The 23,350-nt window shown below is 37.0% G+C and overlaps 1 protein-coding gene across 1 annotated transcript in view; it reads right to left on the bottom strand.

Annotated features, from left to right (window-relative positions):
• The window catches only part of NDNF (neuron derived neurotrophic factor), a 37,907-nt gene that overhangs the window by 7,857 nt on the left and 6,700 nt on the right, over window positions 1-23,350 (bottom strand). The window contains exon 2 of the mRNA XM_086704305.1: window positions 4,607-4,795. Within this exon, the coding sequence (XP_086560431.1) occupies window positions 4,607-4,794 (188 nt within the window). The 5' untranslated portion in view covers window position 4,795. The remainder of the gene's footprint in view (window positions 1-4,606; window positions 4,796-23,350) is intronic.

Here is a 23,350-nt window from a genome sequence, read left to right as displayed (position 1 = left end):
CTAGGACTCCCAATACTGTGTTAAACATAAGTGGCAAGAGTGGGCATCCCTGTCTTGTCTTTGATCTTAGAGGACAAATTTTCATCTTTTTACCATTGAGTGTGATGTTAGCTGTGGGCTTGTTATATATGGCTTTTATTATGTTGAGGTACATTCCCTCTATACCTGCTTTGTGGAGAGTTTTTATCATAAATAGATGTTGAATTTTATCAAATGCTTTTTCTGCATCTATTGAGATGATTTTTATCCTTCATTTGGTTAATGTGGTGTCACACTGATTGATTCATAGATGTTGAATCATCCTTGCATCCCTGGAATAAATCCCACTTGATCATGGTGTATGATATGTTTAATGTATTGTTAAATTTGGTTTCTTAATATTTTGTTGACGGTTTTTGCATCTATGTTTATTAGGGATATTGGCCTATAATTTTCTTTGATGTGTGTGTTGTCTTTATCTGGTTTCAGTATCACAGTAGTGTTGGACTCATAAAATGAATTTGGAACTGTTCCATCCTCTTCAATTTTTGAAATATTTTGAAAAGGATAAGTATTAGATCTTCTTTGAATGTTTGGTAGGATTCACCAATGAAGCTCTCTGGTCCTGGACTTCTATTTGTTGAGATGCTTTTGACTACTGATTCAATCTCCTTGCTAGTAATTCATCTATTCAGATTTTCTATTTCCTTATGATTCAGTCTTAAAGATTGTATGTTTTGGGGGATTTATCCAATTTTCCTAGATTGTCCAAATTGTTGGCATATAATTGTTCACAGTAGTCTCATAGTAGGTCCTTTGTATTTCTTTGTTATCAAGTGTAACTTACTCTTTTTCATTTCTGATTTTATTTATTTGAGTCCACTCATTTTATCTTAGTGAGTGAAACTAAATAAAGGTTTATCGATTTTGTTTATCTTTTCAAAGAATAGCTCTTAGTTTCCTTGGTCTTTTCTATTGTCTCTTTAGTCTCTATTTCATTTGTTTCCACTCTGATGTTTATTATTTTCTTCCTTCTTCTAACTTTGGGCTTCATTTGTTCCTATTTTTCTAGTTCCTTTAGGTGTAAAATTAGACTATTTGAGATTTTTCTGATTTCTTGAGGTAGGCTGTATTGCTATGAACTTCCCTCTTATAACTGCTTTTGCTGCATCCCGTAAATTTTGGTATGTTACATTTCCATTTTCATTTGTCGCAAGGTATTTTTTGTTTTTTTTCTGTTGACCTATTGGTTGTTCAGTCACATGTTTTGAAATCTCCACGTATTTGTGATTTTTTTCCAGTTTTCTTTTTGTGGATTGATTTCTGGTTTCATACAATTATAGTCTAAAAAGATGTTTGATATAATTTCAATCTTCTTAAATTTACTGAGACTTTTTTTGTGGCCTAACATATAATCTATCCTGTGTACTTGAGAAGAATGTGTATTCTGCTGCTTATAGATGGAATGTTTTATATATACCCAGTATATCTATCTGGTCTATTGTGTCATTTATGGCCAATGTTTCCATATTGATTTTCTGTCTGGATGATACATCCATTGATTAATATAGGGTACTAACTTTCCCTACTATAATTGTATTTTTGTCAGTTTCTCCCTTTGGTCTGTTATTTGTTTATATGTTTAGGTACTCCTATCTCTATTGGGTGTATAAATATTTACAAGTGCTAAATCTTTATGCTGGATTGAACCCTGTATGTAATGCCCATCTTTGTCTTTCATTACAGTCTTTTGTTTTAAAGTTTATTTTGTCTGATATAAGCATATCTACCCCAGCTTTCTTTTGGTTTATATTTGTATGGAATTTCTTTTTCCATCCCTTTATTTTCACTCTGTGTGTGTCCTCATATCTAAAGTGAATCTCCTGTAAGGAGCATACAATATTTTAAAAAATCCATTCAGGCACTCTATTGTCTTTTGATTGGAGAACTTAGTCCATTTATGTTTAAATTTAGTCCATGTATGTTTAAAATAATTATAAGTAGGTGTGTATTTACTGCCATTTTGTTAATTGTTTTCTGACTGTTTTGCTCCTTTGGTCCTTTCTTCTTCCCTTGCTTTCTTCTCTTGTGGTTTGATGACTTGCTTTAGTGTTTAGATTCCATTTTCATTATCTTTTTTGTAATCTAGGTTTTTCTTTTGTGGTCATCATAAGACTTACAAATACGTATGTATATATATACCAGTCTATTTTAAGTTGATAACAAGTTAAGTATGAATACATTCTGAATCTACATTTTTTACTCCCCAGTCCCCAATTTATGCTTTTAATGTCACATTTTACATCATTTTATTGTGTGTGTACCTTAAATAATTGCTGTAGTTTTAGTTATTTTTTACTTCTTTTGTCTTTTAGTCTTCATGTGAGGTTTCTAAGTGATTACTTCACTATATTTACCTTCACTAGGGAGACTTTACTTTCATATGTTTTCTTAATACTAGTTAGTGCCTTTTCTTTCCATCTTAAAGAAGTCCCTTGAACATTTCTTATAAGGCTGGTTGAGTGGTAGTGAACTCCTTTAGTTTTTGCTTGTCTGGAAAACTCTTTATCTCTCTTCTTTTCTGAATGATAATCTTCCTGGTCTTGGAAGTTTTTGGCTTTCAGCACTTTGAATATATCATGTACTCCCTTCTGGCCTGCAATGTTTCTACTAAAAAAATCTGCCATTATCTTATGAGTATTCCCCTATTTGCAACAAGTTTTTCTCTTGCTTTTAACATTCTCTATTTATCTTTGACTTTTGACATTTTAAGGTAACATATCTTGGTGTGGATCTCTTCAGGTCCATCTTATTTTGAACTCTCTGGATTTTCTGGACATGGATGTGTGTTTTTTCTTCTAGGTTAGGGTAGTTTATAGCCATTATTTTTTCAAATAAGTTTTATGTTCCTTTCTCTCTTCTCTTTCTGGGACCTCTATTATGCAAATGTTGTTCTACTTAATGTCCTACAGGTTCCTTAAACTGTCTTTACTTTTTAAAATTATTTTTTCTTTTTACTGCTCTTTTGGGTGAGTTCCACTGGCCTATCTTCTGGGTTACTGATTTTTTCTTCTGCTTTATGTAGTCTGTTACTGACCCCTCTAGTGTGTTTTTCAGTTAGGTTATTGAGTTTTTCAGATCTAGGACTTGTGTTTGGTACTTTCTTATATTTTCTATCTCTTTGTTGAAATTTTCTGTGTTCACCTATTCTATTCCCAAGATTGGTGAGTGTCTTTATGACCACTACTTTGAACCCTTTTTCAGGTAAATAACTTATCTCTGTTTCATTAAGGTTCCCCCACCCCTGCCGTTTCATCTTGTTCTTTCATTTGCAACATAGTCCTCTGTTCCCCCCCCCCCCCCCCATTTGCTCGACTCTGTTGGTTTCTATGCATTAGGTGAAAGAGCTGTCTCTCTCAGTTTTGAAGGATTGGTCACAGGGAGACTGGGGGTGTGTCAGTCTTAGTCTATGCAGTGCCCTGGTGGTGGTAACCTGCTAATGACAGTCTCTCTGATTGTTTCAGTACCATGGCGCTCAGAAATGTAACCATCCTGGTCAGGAATTCAAGGGGCCATCCCCTTTGTGACCCGTGCACCTGCTGGCTTTAGTCAGGGTGTGGTGCAGTGCCAGGCTGGGGCATGCCTGCCTGCCAGGTTTAGCAGGATGGAGCCATGGGAGGGCACAAATGTGGGCTAAGTGGTACTAGCAAGGTAGAAGGAGAGTGCAAAAATAGTACCTGCCAGCACCTCCATGCCTGGAAAGAGTTGTAAGAGACCCCTTTCCCTCTAGAAGACACTTTGAGATTAGCTAATGAATCTCCTTTGCACGTGGTCCAGGAACTTTTCAACTTACTGTGCTTTCACTGTGTCTTAGGGTGAGTAAATTTGTGCCTATGCCCTTTAAGAGTGGAGTCTTAGTTTCTTATAGCCTTTTGGGTCTCCTAGAAATAAGCCCTCTTGGTTTTCAAAGCCAGATGTTTTGGCTTGTCTCTCTGGTGCATGCAGATCCCAAGGTTGGGGTGCCTGATATGGGGCTCAAACCCCTTGCTCCTCAGGAATATGCTATATATTTGTCAGAGCCTTCCTTTTTGCGAGTTACCACACTAGGGGTGGGGTTTTTGGCAAGACCATTTCTCTGCTTCTCTTACCCATCTCTAAGTGGCCTTTTTATCCTTTGTGTGAAGGAACTCTTCAGCTAGTTTTCAGGTCTTCTTCAGAGAGAATTGTTCTACATGCAGCTATAGATTTGTTGTGTCAAAGGGAGAAAGTGAGTTCAGGGTCTTCCTATGCCCCTTTTTTGAACCTTATTTTAGATTAATTTCATCATAATCCTACAGAGTCCTTCTTAAAATTTTCCTGCTATCTTAAAGATAAGAAAATCATCATTCCAAAATGTAAGAACTACAAAGATTGTCCTCTCCATCCCCAGAGAGATCACAATCAGTAAGGATCAAAGAGACTCTACTTAATGATTAGAAGTTGCACTGTCATTTTCTTTTCTTAGAGAAAATAGGCAATGTTATTCAGAGGTTGATTGCAAGTTATCTAATCTAAGTCTAAAAAGTTACTTTCTTTTTTAGTATCATTCATGAGCTTATTGATAAAGAGAGTACTGCAGGGAGAATACCTTTTAGGTGTGTCTCTAAAGAGATAACTGCTAATTTCAGCTCCATCTGGAATTACTGATGAATCATGAAAAAATGCTTTGTCCCGGATCTGCATCTGAAAAAGTTCCTCATCTCGAGTGGGTAACTTCTGAGTCCTTGAGCTGAGTGGTAGTAGCAACCACAGCAGACACCAATGGAGAGGCACCATCCTGGGGCAAAAGAAATGATTGCTTACATTAGTTCTGTGGATAGACACTTGGGCACATTGCAAATGTTCTAAAGGGATAAGAATATTTTAGTTTTGACAGACAGAGCCAAATTATGCATTTTGGATATAACTTTCCTGTTGTTGTTTTTTTTTCCCATACTATTTCATAGAGTTGATAACAAATTCACTAGGATTTATAAAAGATTTTGAAATAAAAGGACTCTTGATGCATTAACTTCCCTGGGTATCTAGAGAGAAAATCCCCACTTCAATATGGCCAGAAAAGCCAATGTGGTTATTGCAGAAATGTGTATACAAATGTCTCAATGACTGAACCATAACATAAATCACAGAGACTCACTGAGAGCCAGAAAATTACCATTGCACAATTATTTTTATTCTTTCTTGAAATTTGACTAAGATTATACATGTATAGTATTATTCTGATTCCCAAGATCATATTTTCATAAATCAGAGATTTTTAGAGATGATAAAGCTTAATTTTCTCATAGGTTAAGCAATTTGTCCAAAATAAAGGTTGTTATTTGCTGATGTCTAACTATCATTCATTACTAAACTCTTCAACAAAACATTAAAAAAAAACAAACAAAACCTTTTACTGTAATAGAAATGGGCTTGGATTACCACTCTCAGGTTAAATGAGACCACTGAAAAGTTGTATCGTTGGTCATTTGCCTTAACCTCCCATAGAGTTATGTATTTACTACTCCAACAGAATATTTTCATGGAGTTACATTTTGGCATTCAAACTGTCTTTTATCAAAGATCCTCTAGGTAATTATGGATCACTCTCTACTGCACACTGCTATAGGAACATTGTCAAGGACACTATCTTCTACACGTCTCAGTGTCCCTAACAGGAAGTCTAAGGTAGGCAAGTTCTTTTCATGCCAAGTGCTGGTGAAAGCTTTGCTTCTGTTGAGGATTTGGTGCCTTTCTCTCTCACAGAAAGAACTCTGTAAGGAGTTGTTCTCCTTTATCTCTTTGACAACATACATCAGGGAATTCAAGCATGAGGGAAAGACAGTGTTTTTACACATAAGTGCTTCAAATAGTGAGAAAGTCGAATGGAAATATTTGCAATAATTTGAAATGAAATGAACACCAGTTTTATTTATAAAGAGTCATTCCTATAGCTATGAGATCACCTCTACTTAAACCATCCTTTGACTTTAATTTTATCTTCCTTGGAGTGCTATCAAAAATAGATTCATACAACCAAAAATTTTTTTTGAAGGGAATAAACTTTTCTTTTCTATGAGAATGTGAGAAGAAACTTTTCCACAGTGAGCTTACCCAAAAAGTAAATTTAACTTCCTTTTTCTTTTCTTTTTTTTTTTTTTTAACGTTTATTTATTTTTGAGACAGGGAGAGACAGAGCATGAACAGGGGAGAGTCAGAGAGACAGAGACACAGAATCTGAAGCAGGCTCCCGGCTCTGAGCTGTCAGCACAGAGCCCGACACGGGGCTAGAACTCACGGACCGCGAGATCATGACCTGAGCCGAAGTCGGCCGCTTAACCGACTGAGCCACCCAGGCGCCTCTTAACTTCCTTTTTCAAAAACATTTTTTTTTTTGCCATTTGTTCTGCAGTTTTCCATATAAGACAGCTGCAGTAATTGAGAATTACTATGTGCAAAAAAAGGCACCAAATTCGCTAACTGCATTATTGCATTTAGCTCTCGCAATAATCTGTGAAGTAGGTACTATTCTTATATAAAAATAAATCTCCTTTTACATAATCAGAGAGGAATAGAAATCCAGGTGGAGATGACTGTAGAGCCCAAAGGTTTCTCCTCTGTAATATTTTCAAGAAAGGCATAACAGTTTTTTACAAGGGCTCTTATTTTTCATCCTTATTTCTCGGTTGTTTTGTAATCGAATGAAAACTTGACTCAGAGCTAAGAAATTTGACTTTTTGGTTTCAGCACTAATTAGATGTGTAATCTAAGGCAATTCACTTAAGCACTCCAGATGGACCTCAATTTTCTGAAGGGTTTGGATGATGATCTCTAAACTTTGAAAACGAATGGTGATTCTGAGACTGAATACTCAACTCCTCTTCCCAACTAGATAGCAGTTTAGAAGGCCAGGCCTTCTTAAGTTTCATTAAGTAATCTGAACCTCAGATATCTGAATGATTGTCAGGATGAGATCCAAGGGCAGTTGGAGATGTGAAGCAGGAGCTCACATTAGTTACTAATAGCAGATGAAGCTTATAACTACAAAAGATGGCTAGATATATCAAAATAAAAACTCAGTGAACCTATTTGAAACAAGCACGGACATAGTTGGCTAAACTAAATGGGACCTCTACTCACAACCTTTAATTCCTCCCCTCTGATGCCCTTCCTCCTGTGGCTAAAAGAAATGAAAAATCTGATATGCTAGTATTTGCTTTGCTGGCCCTGTTAAGAAATAATTATTATTTCAGCATAATATGTCCTGTTTACTCTGTAGCAGTGTCCCTGAAACTTTGCCCCCTGAGGGCAGAAGCAGCTAGATAATAAAATTTGTCTCTTTAGAAATGGTTAGAATTTGGCTTTCTATACTTATTAGGAACTTAGAGCCAACATGCCATGGCAGCACTTGAACATGAGATACTCAGGTGTATTTGCTCTAGACCCACTCTAATGCACAGCTTTACCTCATTAGGCTCTATGTTTGCCCATAAAGTTGTCAATTGCACAGTACCACCATAACCGAGCAGAAGAGGCTGCCCAGTGCCCCAGGATATTTGGGATATTTAAGTCAGCTCCAGAGTAAGACAGGTCACTAGTTATCACTGGTGGGAATTTTTCCAGTATCCCCAGCCATCCATTGGCAGAACTTTCTCTTTATTGAATCAGCTAATGATAAGAAATGAATTTTGAGTTAAAAATAACAATATTAACAAAGTTTGTTTTGAACATGCTGTACTCTTCTAAATGCTATATATATATATACATTATCTCATGTAATGCTACATCAACCCTATGATGCAGGCACTATTATTTCTCTCATTTCAAAAACGATCTAACTGAAGCTTGGACAGGTAAGATCACATAGTGATACAATATGATGTAAAAAATACAAACTATTTACCATATGTAAGTTTAAAAATATGAAAAGTAGGATTATTGTATGTTCTCCACATCAGCTACTTTTTAATTTATAAATAAACAAGTAACAGTGAACAACTTAAGATGACAGGATTCTACAAAGTAAGTGGTGAGAGATGATTCTCCATGGGTCTCTGTGATTGGTTTTGCATGTCTTGGAAGCAGAAGAATTGACTGCTTTTGTGCCAGATTATATTTTCAAGGATGTTTGTGTAATGAAAAGCCTTGGAAGATAAAGCTTCTGGAGCAGGCATGATCACTATATCAGGGAAGATCTGAGTTCCCCAAGCTCAGGGCTTCTCTCTTGTAAAAAAAAAACCCTATTTGGGGGCTAGTGCTATCTGGCCCTCTTTTCATCCTGTGGAAATTGGAAGTCAGTGAGCCAGGGGGAGAAAATGATAATACTGTGGATTCTGCTATTGCTCTGAGTTGCTCTGAGTATTGCTTTTGTCTCCAACCCAGTAGTCTGATGCCATCTAGTATCAATGAAACTATGTATAACAGGTTAACTTGTTAACTTACAAGTAGAGTAAAATCTTAGATTCTTCATTCATATTTTTGACACTACATTTTTCTTACTGAATTATTTTACTGGATCACTACTAGCTCAGGTAGATGTATATTTTAATTGAATATTTTAATTGAAACTTTAAATGAAAACTTGACTCATTTTGCGAAATGACATATATATATATATATATATATATATATATATATATATATAATTATTTCCCCTGATAAAATTCTATGAGGCCAACGTTTTGTTTCTGAAACAACTCTAACCATATTAATTGCTATATGTTATAGACAAGACAGACAATTTTTGGAAAGGTGTTTAAAATTTTTATGATCCCTGTTTTCTTCTTTTTTTTTTCATTGTATACATATAAGAAGATAGATGCTAGCTAAGCCTATGGTGGTAATCATTTTATAATATATATAGATCAAACTATTATGCCATGCATCTTATATTTTTATAGTGATGTGTGACAACTATTTTTCAATAAAACTGGAAAAAAATAGTGTGATCCCAAAGCACAGATCTTTATATTTTACAGGATTATCTTTTTCAAATGTTATCTAAAAACACTCATCTACTGTTGGGAAAAAGCTTACTCTGTTATTAGGGAAAGTTAATCATTTGACCAATTTCATCAGGTTACAGGCAGAATTACTTTAAATAAACTGTACTTAAAGGAAGCATTGACTATAGCTGATCAAAAAACTATTGCGCAGACAGGTTGTGTATATTTTTTCAATTTCTATTCACCAATTCAACTATAAAGCTTTACTTAGATATTGTTTAAAGGATTGTTTTAAGATTATATAGATTTTTTCCCCTACCAATAAAATGTTCTGTCTCAGACACTCAGCTTAAGAATTAGTCACTTTAAATAAACAACTAAAAAAATACATTCTTCTCATGAGTAAGACTTGGGTAAGCCAGTCTATAAGAACTGACTTTTCTTCTAAGATTACAAAAGTGCCCTCTAATGGCATAACTTTTCCTCTCATTTATTTTTGTTACTTCTAGGTATCCAGAGCTTATCTAGATTTAGAATTTAAGTTAAATAACATTCCTTAGAATTTCTCTTTCAGCATTATTTCTTTTGTCATGGGCATCTGGTAGTAATCTAGGCAACCTATCTGTATAGCAAGAAACCATGCTATCTTTTTATAATCAAGGGTCTAGTTCCAATAGAAGTAGGAAGTTGCTAGGATGATTCCAAATATTTTTATTTTTCTAGGCATAGCAGTCAACTCGGTTCCACAATTATTCACAGCCTAGGACTAGATGGTGTTATCTTATTGAGAAGAGTGACTTTGTTTCAATTAAAATTGTTTCAACTAAAATTCTGATGAATTACATACATAAATGCTATACTTGATTTTAGATGCGAATTTAAAACTCTGACGCTGTTCATGTCATCAGAAGCATCTGCATATCTGGCACACACTTTCAGATCCTGCCAAGACTGAAGTGAAAAAAGAAAAATGACCTAATGGTTTGATATACCTCAACCTTTAGTCTAGATTATGGATAATCTAGATTATTGGATAGTTTTATTCTTTGGAAAACCCGTGTGTCCTAGATTAAAAGGAGAAATTGTTTTTGAAATCTAATTGTCCAAAGATTAACCATGCATTCTATACTTACAAAGATTGAGAGAGGTCTGGGTACTGTAAAGTAAATAATTTTAAATATAATTCATTTTTATGGCACATGCGCACACACACACACACTTAAGGTCAAACTATTTGGAAACATTATATGAGTCCAGTTAGTTGATATTAGAGTAAAGGCAAATGAGCAGTGGTTCTAAAAGAAGAATCTTATACATATAAAAATTTACTTTTATATTTGCTGCCCCCTCTCTGGAGAGTGGGTAAAAGCTACAGAGCAGTTTTCTTGGGGATGTTTTAGGAATGACTACCAGGGTCACTTCTCCCATTCCTCTCCGCCATCTTCTCTGTGGGGGTCTCTGTTCTCCCATCCCATAGAGGGAAAGGGGACACTAGGAAGCATAGGGGATGAAATGGAGATCAGTTTTAAAGAAAATGCCAATGAAGAGATACGAAGCATTTGTGTCGTTTCCTAAAGGGTAGAGAGTAGAGCATATGATGGATAACTGCAAACATACAACTCATTCGAAGATTTTATTTTTGGTATTAACTTAAACATTTTATTCTGTAGAGCCTTTAGTGTAGTCAAAATAAATAGTCAAACTGACCTGGCATACGCTTTTACCACAAACCTGCAGAAATGTTTGAGGATTGTAAAACAGTCTAATGGCAAGCAAGAAAAAAGGGAAGTTTAAATAATTTACCAATGTATCAACTAAACACCCAGGATAACCTCTATTACCACAAAAGCAGAGTATAGTAAAAGCAATAAAACTTGCCCTATGGTGTCTGTTACAACTTCACTAGTGTCATTTCGCAAAATTTATCTTTAATTACATATGACCGGCTAGTCAATTTATCATCTTGGTTAATCCACTGGCTCACTTTGTGAAAATAAAAATTTATTTTTGGAAATTGTGTAAACAATGATTATAAGTAAATAAATCTGGTTACTTTCTTACTTCTTTTAAAAATATATTAGATGTACTTGACCACAATCCCTATTGATAATCTTGTCTTAAGAGTAGGGAAATATTTCAAGCCACTAAAAAGCTTGCCTTTAGATTTATAGACTACGGTTTAGCTATATTACCCCATTAATGTAAGGGATTTGCAAATCTGGTAAATAAAATGCTGTTTCAGGTTTTCATGAACTGTCTAAGACTCTCTGAAATAGAAGCTGTCCTGTATATTAAAGACATTGTGACCTTTATCAGTGCTGTAGTTTCCTCAGAAACAGCAGCCAACAGTTCAGTCTACCTGTGAGTGAGATGATCAAATCAAATTTCTCCATTCCTCCACAACCAGCCACCAAGGGCTTGCAAGTTCCTTACAAAAACATGTGAATGTATTTACAAAATATATCATTCAGCTCTTACAGATATTACATGTTGTAAACCCAGCAAGATCAGATTCATCTCTATCAATAGGCCACACCAAGAAAATAATGAAAAAAAAATAATGTCATTAAGATTCACTTAAAAACTCTTCAATGAACCCAATCACATGTAGGCTAAAACCATGAAATAAATTTACAATCCCCAGAAAGAAGGACGGGCATTCTGAATTTACTTGAGGCAAATGCATCTGGAATAAATGAAATCTAATGTTTAATTACAGAGAGTGGAAAGTGCATGATTATAATTTAGTGAGGATAATTTCAAGGAATGGTCTGCCGCAGAGATTTCTGTTATTTTCTTTTCCTTTTTAAGTGCAAATATTTAGTCTCTCCACTTCTATTTTTAAACTCAAGGGCATTTGTTTTGTTTGAATCATCCATGCCACATCTGATAATAAATCTGAAGCATTTAACCTAGCTGTAAAGAAAAAAAAAAAAAATGTAGCCTTTGTTGGGGGAACGGCCCCCACGTCTGCCACAGCCTGCTCTGTGAGCAAAGGGGGTCTGTGTGCACACTTTAATAGCAGAATGCCCAGCGTGGGCATGCACATTCCCTCAAGGCTGAAATTTAGTGGTAAAAAAAGCTGGATTCCCCAAAATCGTTCTGTTCTGTTGTCTTTTGCAAACAACGAAAATGTTAACTGAAATTAGTTGGTTGTTCTCATACATACAGAAGTATCCTCTGCTATGGCTGAAAAGTTGAGGGATACAGAGCATATTGTGGTTTGGTGTGTTTCCATATTTGCAAAGGGTGAAATGAAGCAGGTGGAAGTGGAAGGCCCCGGGTTGGCCCTAAGGAGTGGTCTGTGGCACGTGCCAGGTGAGCTCTTGTTCCGCAGTGGCTATACAGCACAGCTGCAGTAAGCCTCCCTCAACAAGGCAGAGCCAGAGTCAGGCACAGAACCCACAGGCGAAAGCTCTCCAAATGCGGGCTGTCATTACAGAGGGGAAAGATTATTAACAGTTTTAGAGTTCATTATGTCAATGATCTATGGATTAGGGACCTTCACATGCATTTCAGCTGCAGTGATTCCAACCTCCCCTACCACTTCTCTACATGATTGCCAACTTTCATTCTGGAAGGAAATTAAATTAGCATGAAAAAGCAATGTGAAATTAAAACATGCCAAGGATCTGAATACAGTTTCCATTCTGTCATCTCCTCCCCTCTGATCCTCATGGTGTGTAGTTCATAGTGGGGCCAAGACTAGGGCACTCTAATTTTAAAAGATGGTCATGCCTACAGAATAAGCTTGAAAGAGGATCAGATTTTAAAGTAAGTTACCCTGTATTCCCACCATCACTACTGCCAATAATAAGAATACTGAACCATAGAAATGGCCAACGATGTGTACTACAGATAAGAGTAGTCTTTGATTCAGGAAGCCAGGCCCATTTTACTAAAGGAAGGAGTGGATCTCCTAAAATGCATCTGATAGGTGATTAGAAGATATGGTAAATTCAAAAGCAATACAGAAGACAATGCAAAGTAAAACTGGAACAAAAGAGTGAACATCTTCCTCCTATCAAAATTTCCTCTGCATGTGCAACTGAGATAGCTGGGATAATTTCCACGATCTTAGGCACAGCTAATGATTCCTAGAATAATGAAAGCCCCTAAGGGAGAAATAATATGCTTGGTTGCTTTTCTTACTTTAGTTTGGCAACTAAGCCTTGTTTCCTGTTGGTCTGCAACAAAATGAAAATGACTTCCTGTGCAATGTTCCCCAAAGCAGTTAACAAACTGTATACCCCATCGTCTACTGAAATTTAGCTAAGATGTAATATGGCAACAGTCCAGGAGCATCTAGCAACAGCACATATCAGCCTAGAAGATAAGACATGAATTGTCATGGTCAACAAATACTGAGCCCCTGTTGTGTGTAACACACCAAAAGTACACTGAAAGTACAAAGATGTTTAATGTAGATTCAGACTGTTCTGCTGCTTACAATCGAGTTGAGTGGCCATTAATTATGAGTAGAAGTAACGTGCAATGTAAGATAGCACAATGCCAAGAGGAAACGGGGGGCTCATATGATAAATGCCTTCAGAGTTGGAGCGAAAACTCACCAAGAGTTGGTGAAGACAGAACAAGACTCAGAGAGAAAGTAGGATAAGGGGAGAAGAGCCAGATGCCAGGAAGGGAGATGGAGGTGTGAAGAGCGGGGCTGAGGCACAGACGTAGAACTGCAGCAGTAAAAGTTAACAAACAAATGTTAACTGAGCACTTCCTCTGTGCCAAACACTGAACAAGGTGCCAGGTACATAAGACATCCTTTCTTCTTGAGTTATTTATGGTCTGGAAAGAAGTGAGGAAGAAAATATTTTTATACAGAGAGATCAGTAAGGAAGTAATTGTGAAGGTTCATAAAAGCAAAATATCCCATTATAGAGAAAACTGAGGAAAGCTAAAAGATAAGTATCTCATGGTTTACAACCTATGCTTCTTATCAACTGCTGGAATTCCTGGGAAGAATTCTGAAGAGGGCCCTACAGCCCCACATCGTGTCCTAGGGCCACAGGGAAAGACTACGGAGGCAAGAACAAGTACTTCCTCAGGACAGGCTACTTTTTCAAAGAGCCCTATTTGCAAAACTTCTCTTTTCCACACAGAGTTTCCCTCTCCTACACCCCCAAGGTTAGGAGGCATGGTTCAGTGGAAAAATCACAGTTTGAGTCAGGACACTTTCACCACAGGCAGGAGAACTATCCACGTTGAAGGTTTGTTGGCCCAGATGGTCTCCTCCGTGCCCTACACTTGTGAACCCCTGCCAGTCCAGGTGAGTGCATCAGACCTCACAGGAAAGATGGCAACATAAGAAAGAAACTACGTTTTACAAAGTTTACAAAGATGCAAACTACTACTGAGATTCCGCTCAGGTCATGATCTCACAGTTCATGTGTTTGAGCTCTGCATTGGGCTTTGTGCTGACAGCATGGAGCCTGCTTGGGATTCCCTCTCTCTTCCCCTCCTTTCTCTCTCTCAAAATAAACAAACTTAAAAAAAAAAAAAAAAGTTGTGGTAACGGGTTGTTCATGCTCAGTGAGCAGGAAACTAAGAGAGACAGAAGTTATGAAGGGAGCGCCCCGGTGGCTCAGTTGGTTGGGTGTCCGACTTCGGCTTGGGTCATGACATTGCTGTTTGTTGGTTCGAGCCTCGCATAGGGCTCTGTGCTGATAGCTCAGAGCCTGGAGCCTGTTTCAGATTCTGGGTCTCCCCCTCTCTCTGCCCTTCCCCTGCTCATCTCTGTCTCTCAAAAATAAATAAACATCAAAACATTAAAAAAAGAAAAAGAAGTTATGAAGAAAATTTGACAAGAAAACCCTGCAGTTTGGCATGTGACCAGACTTCTTCATAAGCTGTGTCCAAATGGATAGGCTAAAATACAACTTACAAACCTTCCTATAAGCCCACATCTGCCAAATGTCATCTAACTGATGCTCCTGGGCACTTTTCTGCAGAGTGCCACCATCCGCGGAGGAGTCCTGAGGCAGCAGGCTTGATATGAGAATGAAGGCAAGGGCACAGGCATGGGCAAGGATGAGGCAGGTAGTAAGCTCAGTGACAGGCAGGGAAAAGCAGGCTAGAGAGAGCAAAGAGATCGCTGGCAGGGTTATTAGAGACACCAAAGAGTGTAGAATACTCTAAAGGAGAAAGGTCAGCAATCTTGTCAGATATTTTGTCACATATATAGCAAGGATTTACTAAATACCGATTGACTGGTGGACCAAACTGAGTAATCGCCATGTCTTCTGAACGGAGATCATTACTAATTGTGTTTGTTAGTGATAGCAAGGATAAAATAAAATACTGTAGAAGGAACAAAAGATTCTAAAAATAATCAGTCTCTTCACCCACCCATCAGCAACAACCTTACCTTCTTTACATATTTTCCATCTATCTCAGGTAATATATACTACCTTCTCAAAGAAACTTCAAAATTTTAAAGGCCTTTTTAGTTCGACTTACCATACTAAAAAAACCAGGTACTTAAATTATTCTGGTTCAAAGATATTCCCGTTCTTATAACAAACCTGGTTTCAAAAATTGCTTTGGTAATTCTGCCAGCTATGTCTGCTGAACACATGGGCTGCATCTTCCATAAAGTTTTGATCAAAGAAATCTTTATAACCCAGATTCTAGTGATGTAATAAAAAGCGATACTCATCAACAAGGCAGTGACAACAGGAACTTTTTCTAAAAGAGCAAGTGTGATGGGATTGCAGAGTTCATTGGCTGATTCAACAAATGTTTACTGGGCACTTACTCTGTGCCGGGCACTGGGAACACAGCAGTGAACAAGATGTGTGATGTTGTTGTGTTTGCAGGGCTTGTGCTTCGGTAGGTAAGGGAGATGATGACCAAGTCAAAAACTACACATAACCGTTCCAGACAGCAGTAGCATTGTGAAGAAAGTGAAACAGGCAAAGAGGTTGGAGGGGAGAAGAGGGAGTAGGTTGGGGGGAAGGAGCCCTCCTAGGCTGAGTGGTCATGGATGGCCTCTCTGAGGAAGTGACATTTTAGCAGGGGATTGAATGGAGAGGAGTAGTAAGCCACGGAGACTGAAGGGAAGGACCTATTTGGTCTACTGGATTTTATGTCCAGGAATCTGCCTCATCTGTGCCTTAACTGTCACCCTCAGCCACTAAGAGGGACGCAATCACAATCCACAGGGACCAGAAGACAGCACTGACTCAGTGAGGCGGCCACAGTCACATGAGGCGAGGAAGGACTGGCAGTGTTAAATCCAGGCATGCTGGGATGGGCGGTGACACCAGATGTTTTAAGGTCTGTTATCAGATGAAAGAGGGATTAGAAGCACTCTGGCTGGCCCAGCTAGTACCAGCTGCCCGCATGGCACTATAGGGACGGAGATTGGGGCTCAATAAAATAAAGACTTATCTGACAAAGCTGTTAAACTGAACAGAGCGGTTTAAAGAGTAGGTGTTCTGACAGAGGAAGGAGGCTTCCTGATTTTCTGGACTGAGACACTGAAAACAAAACAAAACAAAACAAAACAAAAAAAGCAAAAGAAAAAAAAGGGCTATAAAACCTGCAGGAAGATTCTTAATAGGATTGTAGGGGCATAGTGTTTACTTAGATGGTTTGTTATCTGAGCTCTCCCTGTAAACTGTCAGTGAGTGAACTAGTGTTTATTAAGTGCCTGTTGCAAGATCCCTGGAGACATAAGAGGAGGATAAGGCAGAATTAAGGTCTTCCAGTGAAGCCAGAGACTTTGATTCTTATGGCACTTTCTTATCTTCCTTGAATTATAGCTATTTTAATATTTTTTCCTGTCCTTAAAAAAAAAAAAAAGCTCTCCATGAAGCAACATGAGTTTACTCAAGTACGTGTCCCCTGGAAACTATTACTTTTTACTCATCCTTGTATCTCCTATATAGACTTTTTTAGTTCTTATACAAAGTAGGCACTAAATAAGTATTTGCTTAATTATACTGATTTCAAGGAGTTTATTGCAAAGAGGAGGGTAATCTGAAATCTCTCCCATCAGATTCTGGACTATGCAAGGAAGTTGGGGGTGGTTGTTTGCCAAGGCCTCGAGGCTGATTCTTAGCTCCAGGCCCGTTTTCCTTCTGATGCCCAGGATCTAACATTCAAAGGTGTGAAGTGGCTCAGCACTGGCCTCACCAAGCCAGACTCAGGCTGGTGAGGAGTTTAAATTTGGGCTCTATTCCTTCCTCTGCCAAGCACTTCTGTACCACTGAGTCCATGGGCAGATTAAGTCCCCACAACTTCTTGATTCACCCTGGTTTCCGTGTTGACTCAAATGGAATAGTGTTCCTGACCAGGCTGCTCCAGAGTTACCTGAGATGCTGCATGAAAACAAGTACACACTGGTGTTAATTAGCTCAGCAGCACAGTCCTGCCACGTACCAAATGAAGAACCTCAACATTATCCACTTTTTTGGATCTCCATCCGCTGTTCACCAACAAATCCTGCCAATCTACCTGCTGCATATTCTCTCAAATTTGTTCTCTCTTCTCTATCCAAACTGCCAATGCCTCAGATTATCCACTTATTGCTTCTCACACCCATTTCCCACAGCTCTCCTTGACCATTTTGCGCAGTACTGACACTATTATCTTTATGAACAAGAATGTTTCACTCTTCTGCTAACCAAAACAAGTCAGATGTTTCCCCCGAACTGGAGGATGAAGTCCGTGCACATGAGGTCCTTTACCTCACTGCTCACTCCACCAGACTTATTCCCGACAACTGTCCATACTTGGCTTGTCGTTCCCGTGTGTTCTTCAGGACTCAGTGGACTCCTTCACCTAGGACACCTTTGCTGCTTCTCTCGGTGGCCAACTCCTACTCATTCTTCACGACTCAAACATTTATGACCACAGGGAATTTAGTTGTGTGCTTTTCTATGTGCATACTTCTACTGCACACCGTTTTAATTTGTTTGTGCATATTCTTGACATGCCCAGGGTCTGTAGAAAGGAAATGCTATGTTTATGACAGTTATAATGGTGGTCATAGAACAACACCAAGCGCATCTACATGACATTTTGTGTGTAACAAATAAATGAAATTGAAAGTAATAAAATTAACTATTATTGCTGATTTATGGGATTTGTTTCATAAGAGATATAATAAGCTAAATAGGAAACAAGTTATGGATGCTTTTGACAATTTTATGGGTATAAAATAGGTTTTTTTGTAAAACTTAAAGACTTGGGAAGTATTTCTTTAACCTTTTGAGGTGGGCCTCATGGAAACTTGTTGGCTGGCTGCCATAGAGGGATGGTATGTGCCGGATGGTCCAGAGGCCTGGTATAGGGAAGCATTTTTTTCTGTTGTTACCAGGACATGTAAGAATAACACAGTGCATTACTCAAGAGAACCTTCTTCCTTGAAAATAGGTGAAATATGGTTTGGTTGGGATACTTTCTGATCAGGGAATAGGAATGCTATAGACCAGTGCTTCTCAAATCTTAATGTGGATTCACATCACTCAGCTTTCCTGTGAAGATGCAGATCCTAATTCAAAAAGTCTGCCTGTCACTCGTCCTTTCTAACAAGCTCCCCAGAGATATGATGCTGATGGTTCATGGGCTGCACTTTGAGTAGATCTGTGTCTTTCAATTCCACGACCGATTATCTGGTTATGGTGGCACGATGATTTTCTTCTCCAGGATTTTCATTGCTTGACATTTTTTTAAGTATTTTAAGTAATCTCTACACCCAATGTTGGGTTGGAACTTACAACCCCGAGATCAAGAGTCGCACATTCTACCGACTGACCAAGCCATGTGCCCCTCATTGTTTGCACTTTCTGATTTCTAATTTTCACTCATTCCAAATGTTAATGTTTTAAACATATATTTACCATGGACGACATGGAGATTATACATATCCTTTCTTCCTTTTACTTTGAGAACTATTATTACATCCACACAATTTCACAGCTTTCTCTTTTCTTTACCTTCTTTAGATTAAAAAACAAGAAGATATGCAGGTTTATTCTCTCTGGGGAATACGTCTGTGTTTAACTTAAAGCCCAGTAACTAGTGGAATTTTTTAGGAGATTGTGACAAGATCTTAATTTATTCATATACCTAATGAAGTTGGCAAATATACTACTAAGAAATAAGATGCTATCAAGAAGAAATAATTATTACCGTAGAATAGTAAATACCATAGCTAAGAACTGGCATTTGATTCCATGGACCTAATCCCATATTCTCCCAAATACCTGATGGTCCTGAAGCTCTGCTTCTTTCCTCCCCACTGGCAGTTATTTTGATATGACAGCATTAAAGCCTATCTGCTATCAAAGAGTTTTGGAAGTGGCCTCAAGTGCCAAAGCAAGGACAAAATCAAAGTAGTCATTAAACATACTGTAATCAAGATAATATACTTCAAATATAGAAGAGTGAGACAGATGTACCAGGAACCTTAAATAGTTCAAATGATTAAACCTTAAGTTATTATTTCCAGATTAAAAAAAAAAAAAAAAGGAAAAAAAAAGCAAGGGGCACACAAGTATGTAGTTGTTGTGTTCTTGTAAAAAGAAATAAGTTCAAGTAACAGTTTTAAAATATGGATTTCTTCGGCGATCCCTCTTATAAAATCCAAGGCCAAAAACAAATGTAGAGCCCTGTCTTCGGAGAGATGAGATAATATTCTCCAAGGACACTGGTTCGTGACAATCTCACAGTTGAGAGAACCTCAAAGAGAGGATAGTTAATGCATCACCTCTCTTTTCTTTCTGTATCTCACTCTCTGGTCTCATGTCTCCAAGCCTGGGGACGGTTAAAAGGCTGCCAAAGTAAAATAGAAAATGATCGCTAGACTTTGAGTAAGAAGATCTGAGTTGAAGGAGTTCTGACCAAACCATTATTGGCTTTTGTACTTTTAGCAAATCTCTTAATACTCTTTGAGTTTCCTCATCCATAAATGGAAAACATTTATTCTCAGGGCTGTTAATGAGGTTTAAAATGGTGGGTGTGAATGCTTTTTTACAATGAGAAAAGGTCCTATTTATCTATAAATAGTATAAAACAGCTTCTCAAACTAGTTGCAAAATTTTATTCAACAACAAAAGATACATGTTTTGACTTGCTCTTCAAACAGGTATCAGAAAGAGTTTCAGCATCAGGTTATTCTATCTGAATTTACCTAATCTATCAGGTAACAGATTAGGTTCCTATTTAAAGACTGACTAGAAACACAGAGGAAAGGCCAAGATGTTGGGTTTTAAAAAATAATCACATAAACAGGAGGAAATTCTTAATATTCTTTTTGTTAGCCTTGATAGACCATATCTGAGGGCATCAATATTGTTTAATAAACAAAGATGGATTAAGCGGATTGAAAGGTGAGTGTTCTCAGGCTTTTTAGGCACTAGATCTAGCAAGGGATTTCAGATGCACGTGTCGAGATTAGAGAGCTGAGGATCAGGCTCAGTTCCTGGGATGTTCTGCATTATTATTTCTGGATTAAGAGATGATTAAAGAACAGGGCACTCAAAAGGCAGATAGTGCGGGCAGACCCCAAGGTCACTTTTAATGAAGAGTTTATAGTAAATTATGATGAAATAACACAAGCTCGTAAGTCTACAACAGAAAGATGACAAACCAAAAGACACTGACCACAATTATTTCATCCCTCCCCTCCTCCAAAAGTAAGATCTACCGTTAGGTGTGGTTTTCCTTTAAAAAAAAATTTTTTTTAAGCATTGGGGAAAGGCTGCTGCTGGTGAGTGTCAAGGGTCAACAATGTTCATTGGTCGTTACACAAGATAGAGCCTGCCAAGAGAAAAAAAAGTCTCAAAACTGCCTCTTTGTTGTCATTGTTTTGTAAATGTGAATAAAACTTTAAATATAGAGATTGTTTTCAATTACAGATTGACCTCGCTGGCTGAAATGTTAATATGAGTGTGCGTATAAATATCTTCACTGTTTGAACTTACTTATTCCTCATTATGTTTTAAAGGGCTTTAAATGTTTAGAATATTTGGAATATCCTATCATATGTGTCTACAATAACTTTCATTCCACTGAAATGTGTAATTTCATCCAACTTTGGAGGGGGAGGAATCATTTATTTAAAGAATTTTAAAAGAGACGTAACTTCAAATCTTATCTCTCAAAAGTGCCATATTATTAGTGGAATAATGGAATGAGTCTAGAGGTGAATTATTATTATGCAATACCACTATTTTAAAAAGGGATTCTGCAGATTATTAATTTTTCAGTGTTGTACCTTAACACATATTGATTAAAAGTCAAAAATTGTAATCATTTTTCTGTAAAAACTTCTCTAGTAAGTTAATTACCAAAACCAGCAAACAAACATCTAGCACATAAACTGTCTGTGATTAAGGTCTTATCAATTTAGACTAAATTAATGATCTTTTTTAATCATTAAATTGTAAAAGAAAAATTTTCCAAGCAAATGCATCCTTGCAAATTAATTTGGCAATTAATCTCAATTAAAAATTTTTAGACATTTCCACCAATTTTGCTTATGAAACCAAGAGTCCCTACTTTATTTTAGAAGTGTGTGAATGAGTGTAGGGAAGTCTCTTAACTGAGTCTCAGATTTCTCAGCAGGAGGAGGGTTACTATCTTCCTCACTGGGTTCCTGTGAAGATTAAGGTAAATGATGGATGTGGAAGTACCTTGTAAACAATCAATGGGTTTTACAAAGTTATAATATTGTTAATAAGTAGAATAATTTCCATTCACTGTTGTGAAATTCAAAACACAGAAGCAACTTTAACATAAGTTAGTAACTAGCAACTTTACAATAAACAATAAAATTTCAAATAAAAATTTCCAAATGTAGCACTTTATATATTTTTACTAGAGCAGATTAGACAACTTTTTTTTAACTCTTAGAATACTGAAAATTTTCAGAGCATAATGGAATGTATTATCTATTTACTTGTAACAGAGGAATTATCAAATGCGTATACATATAACTAAGAATACTTTTGAAGACAGTGGTGACTAATTTATTTGAGGGCTCTTTCAGCTTTCTGTTTAAGACCTCTGGCTCTCTAATGTGTTGTTCCCAAATCTTTTGGAATTGTGATTAAAAAATATATACCTGTATTTCATATATATAAAATAACAAGGCATTCTATGCCACAGTGAGTATCCTAGTTGATTATATTGGATGTAATCCTATACTTCATGTCATTTTTTCAGGTAGGGTTGACTTCTTGTCAGAGAATTGGAGATTGAAATGCCACTATTTTCACCTGACATTATTTTTACTTCATAGAAGATGTGACCTCTGCCATTATTTCTTTTTCATTCACCATCTGATACACTGAATAAGAGTGCTTTTGACATTAGATCTATTACATAATGTTAACAGAACTTCTTTTCCCTCTTTATACATAAAAGTCAGTATAGATAGGGTTTCTGATATTTTCTCATTTCATCATAATGAGGCATCTTGTGAGGGAAAGAGGACACCCTTTTTTAGAGACCTGTGCTTTACAAGAGCAACACTAGATATCTGTTCAGTGCCTCAATTATTTAAAAGAGTATCCTGTTTCCTTCATTTTACTGAAAAGATATGTTTTTAAATACAAATACTCAGTAGATCTAACCTTGCAAAGATAATCTCAAGTGTCCTCACCGATTCCTCAACATCAAGATTCCATATCTTAAATTTACATCAAGGAAGAAAGAAGGTGAATTCCGTATTTTGTGGGCCCAGTGTAAAATGGAAAGCGCAAGACCTCTTGTTCAAAAAGTAAGGATTTCAAGATGGTGACAGAAGAGCATTCGACTAAGCACAAGAGACCTTCCAAGTGTGGCCCCTGAGGCTGGCCCCGGGGATAAGTTACACTAGAGTATAAGAAACTGAGAGTCAATTACAAACTTCGAAGGATCACCCCTCGAACTGAAATATTTGAGACTTGGGAAGGCCAAAAGATAAATGATTGCTGTCTTTTCTCAGTTTTCCAGGTGTTTTAACTACCAGTGCTGTTTCTGATCTCTGTCACCACTGTTGGCAACAAATATCTCTTCAGCTATAGGATCCAGTTACTTCTGAAACAATCCCAACTTGAAGTTTTGGATGGTATCAGTGAATTTTAGTGAATGCTGTGACTTAATATGAATTACAACATTTATTGAGTGCTATCAACATATGAATAATATTTAGATTTAAATCATGACATATATACTAGTGTATTCTTACGGGTAACATGTATTTATTACCTGTCTTTAAATGTATTTTAAACAAGATAACTAAAAAGGATCAAGTATGTGTATTTTTATGTGAGATTATTTTGGTATGACTCTGATAATTTAATCAGAGACATATTTTATTACAGAAATAAAATGCATAATGTGACATTTGGCAATGCCCATGAGCTTAGAGTACACATGGCCTGAACAAAAGGGAGTAATCA

This window comes from Puma concolor, chromosome B1, assembly GCF_028749965.1.
Source record: "Puma concolor isolate L17-30 chromosome B1, mPumCon1.1.hap2, whole genome shotgun sequence".
In the NCBI taxonomy this organism is placed as follows: Eukaryota; Metazoa; Chordata; class Mammalia; order Carnivora; family Felidae; genus Puma; species Puma concolor.
The sequence above is the reverse complement of the archived record's forward strand: the minus strand, read 5'-3'. Positions and strand labels throughout refer to the sequence as shown.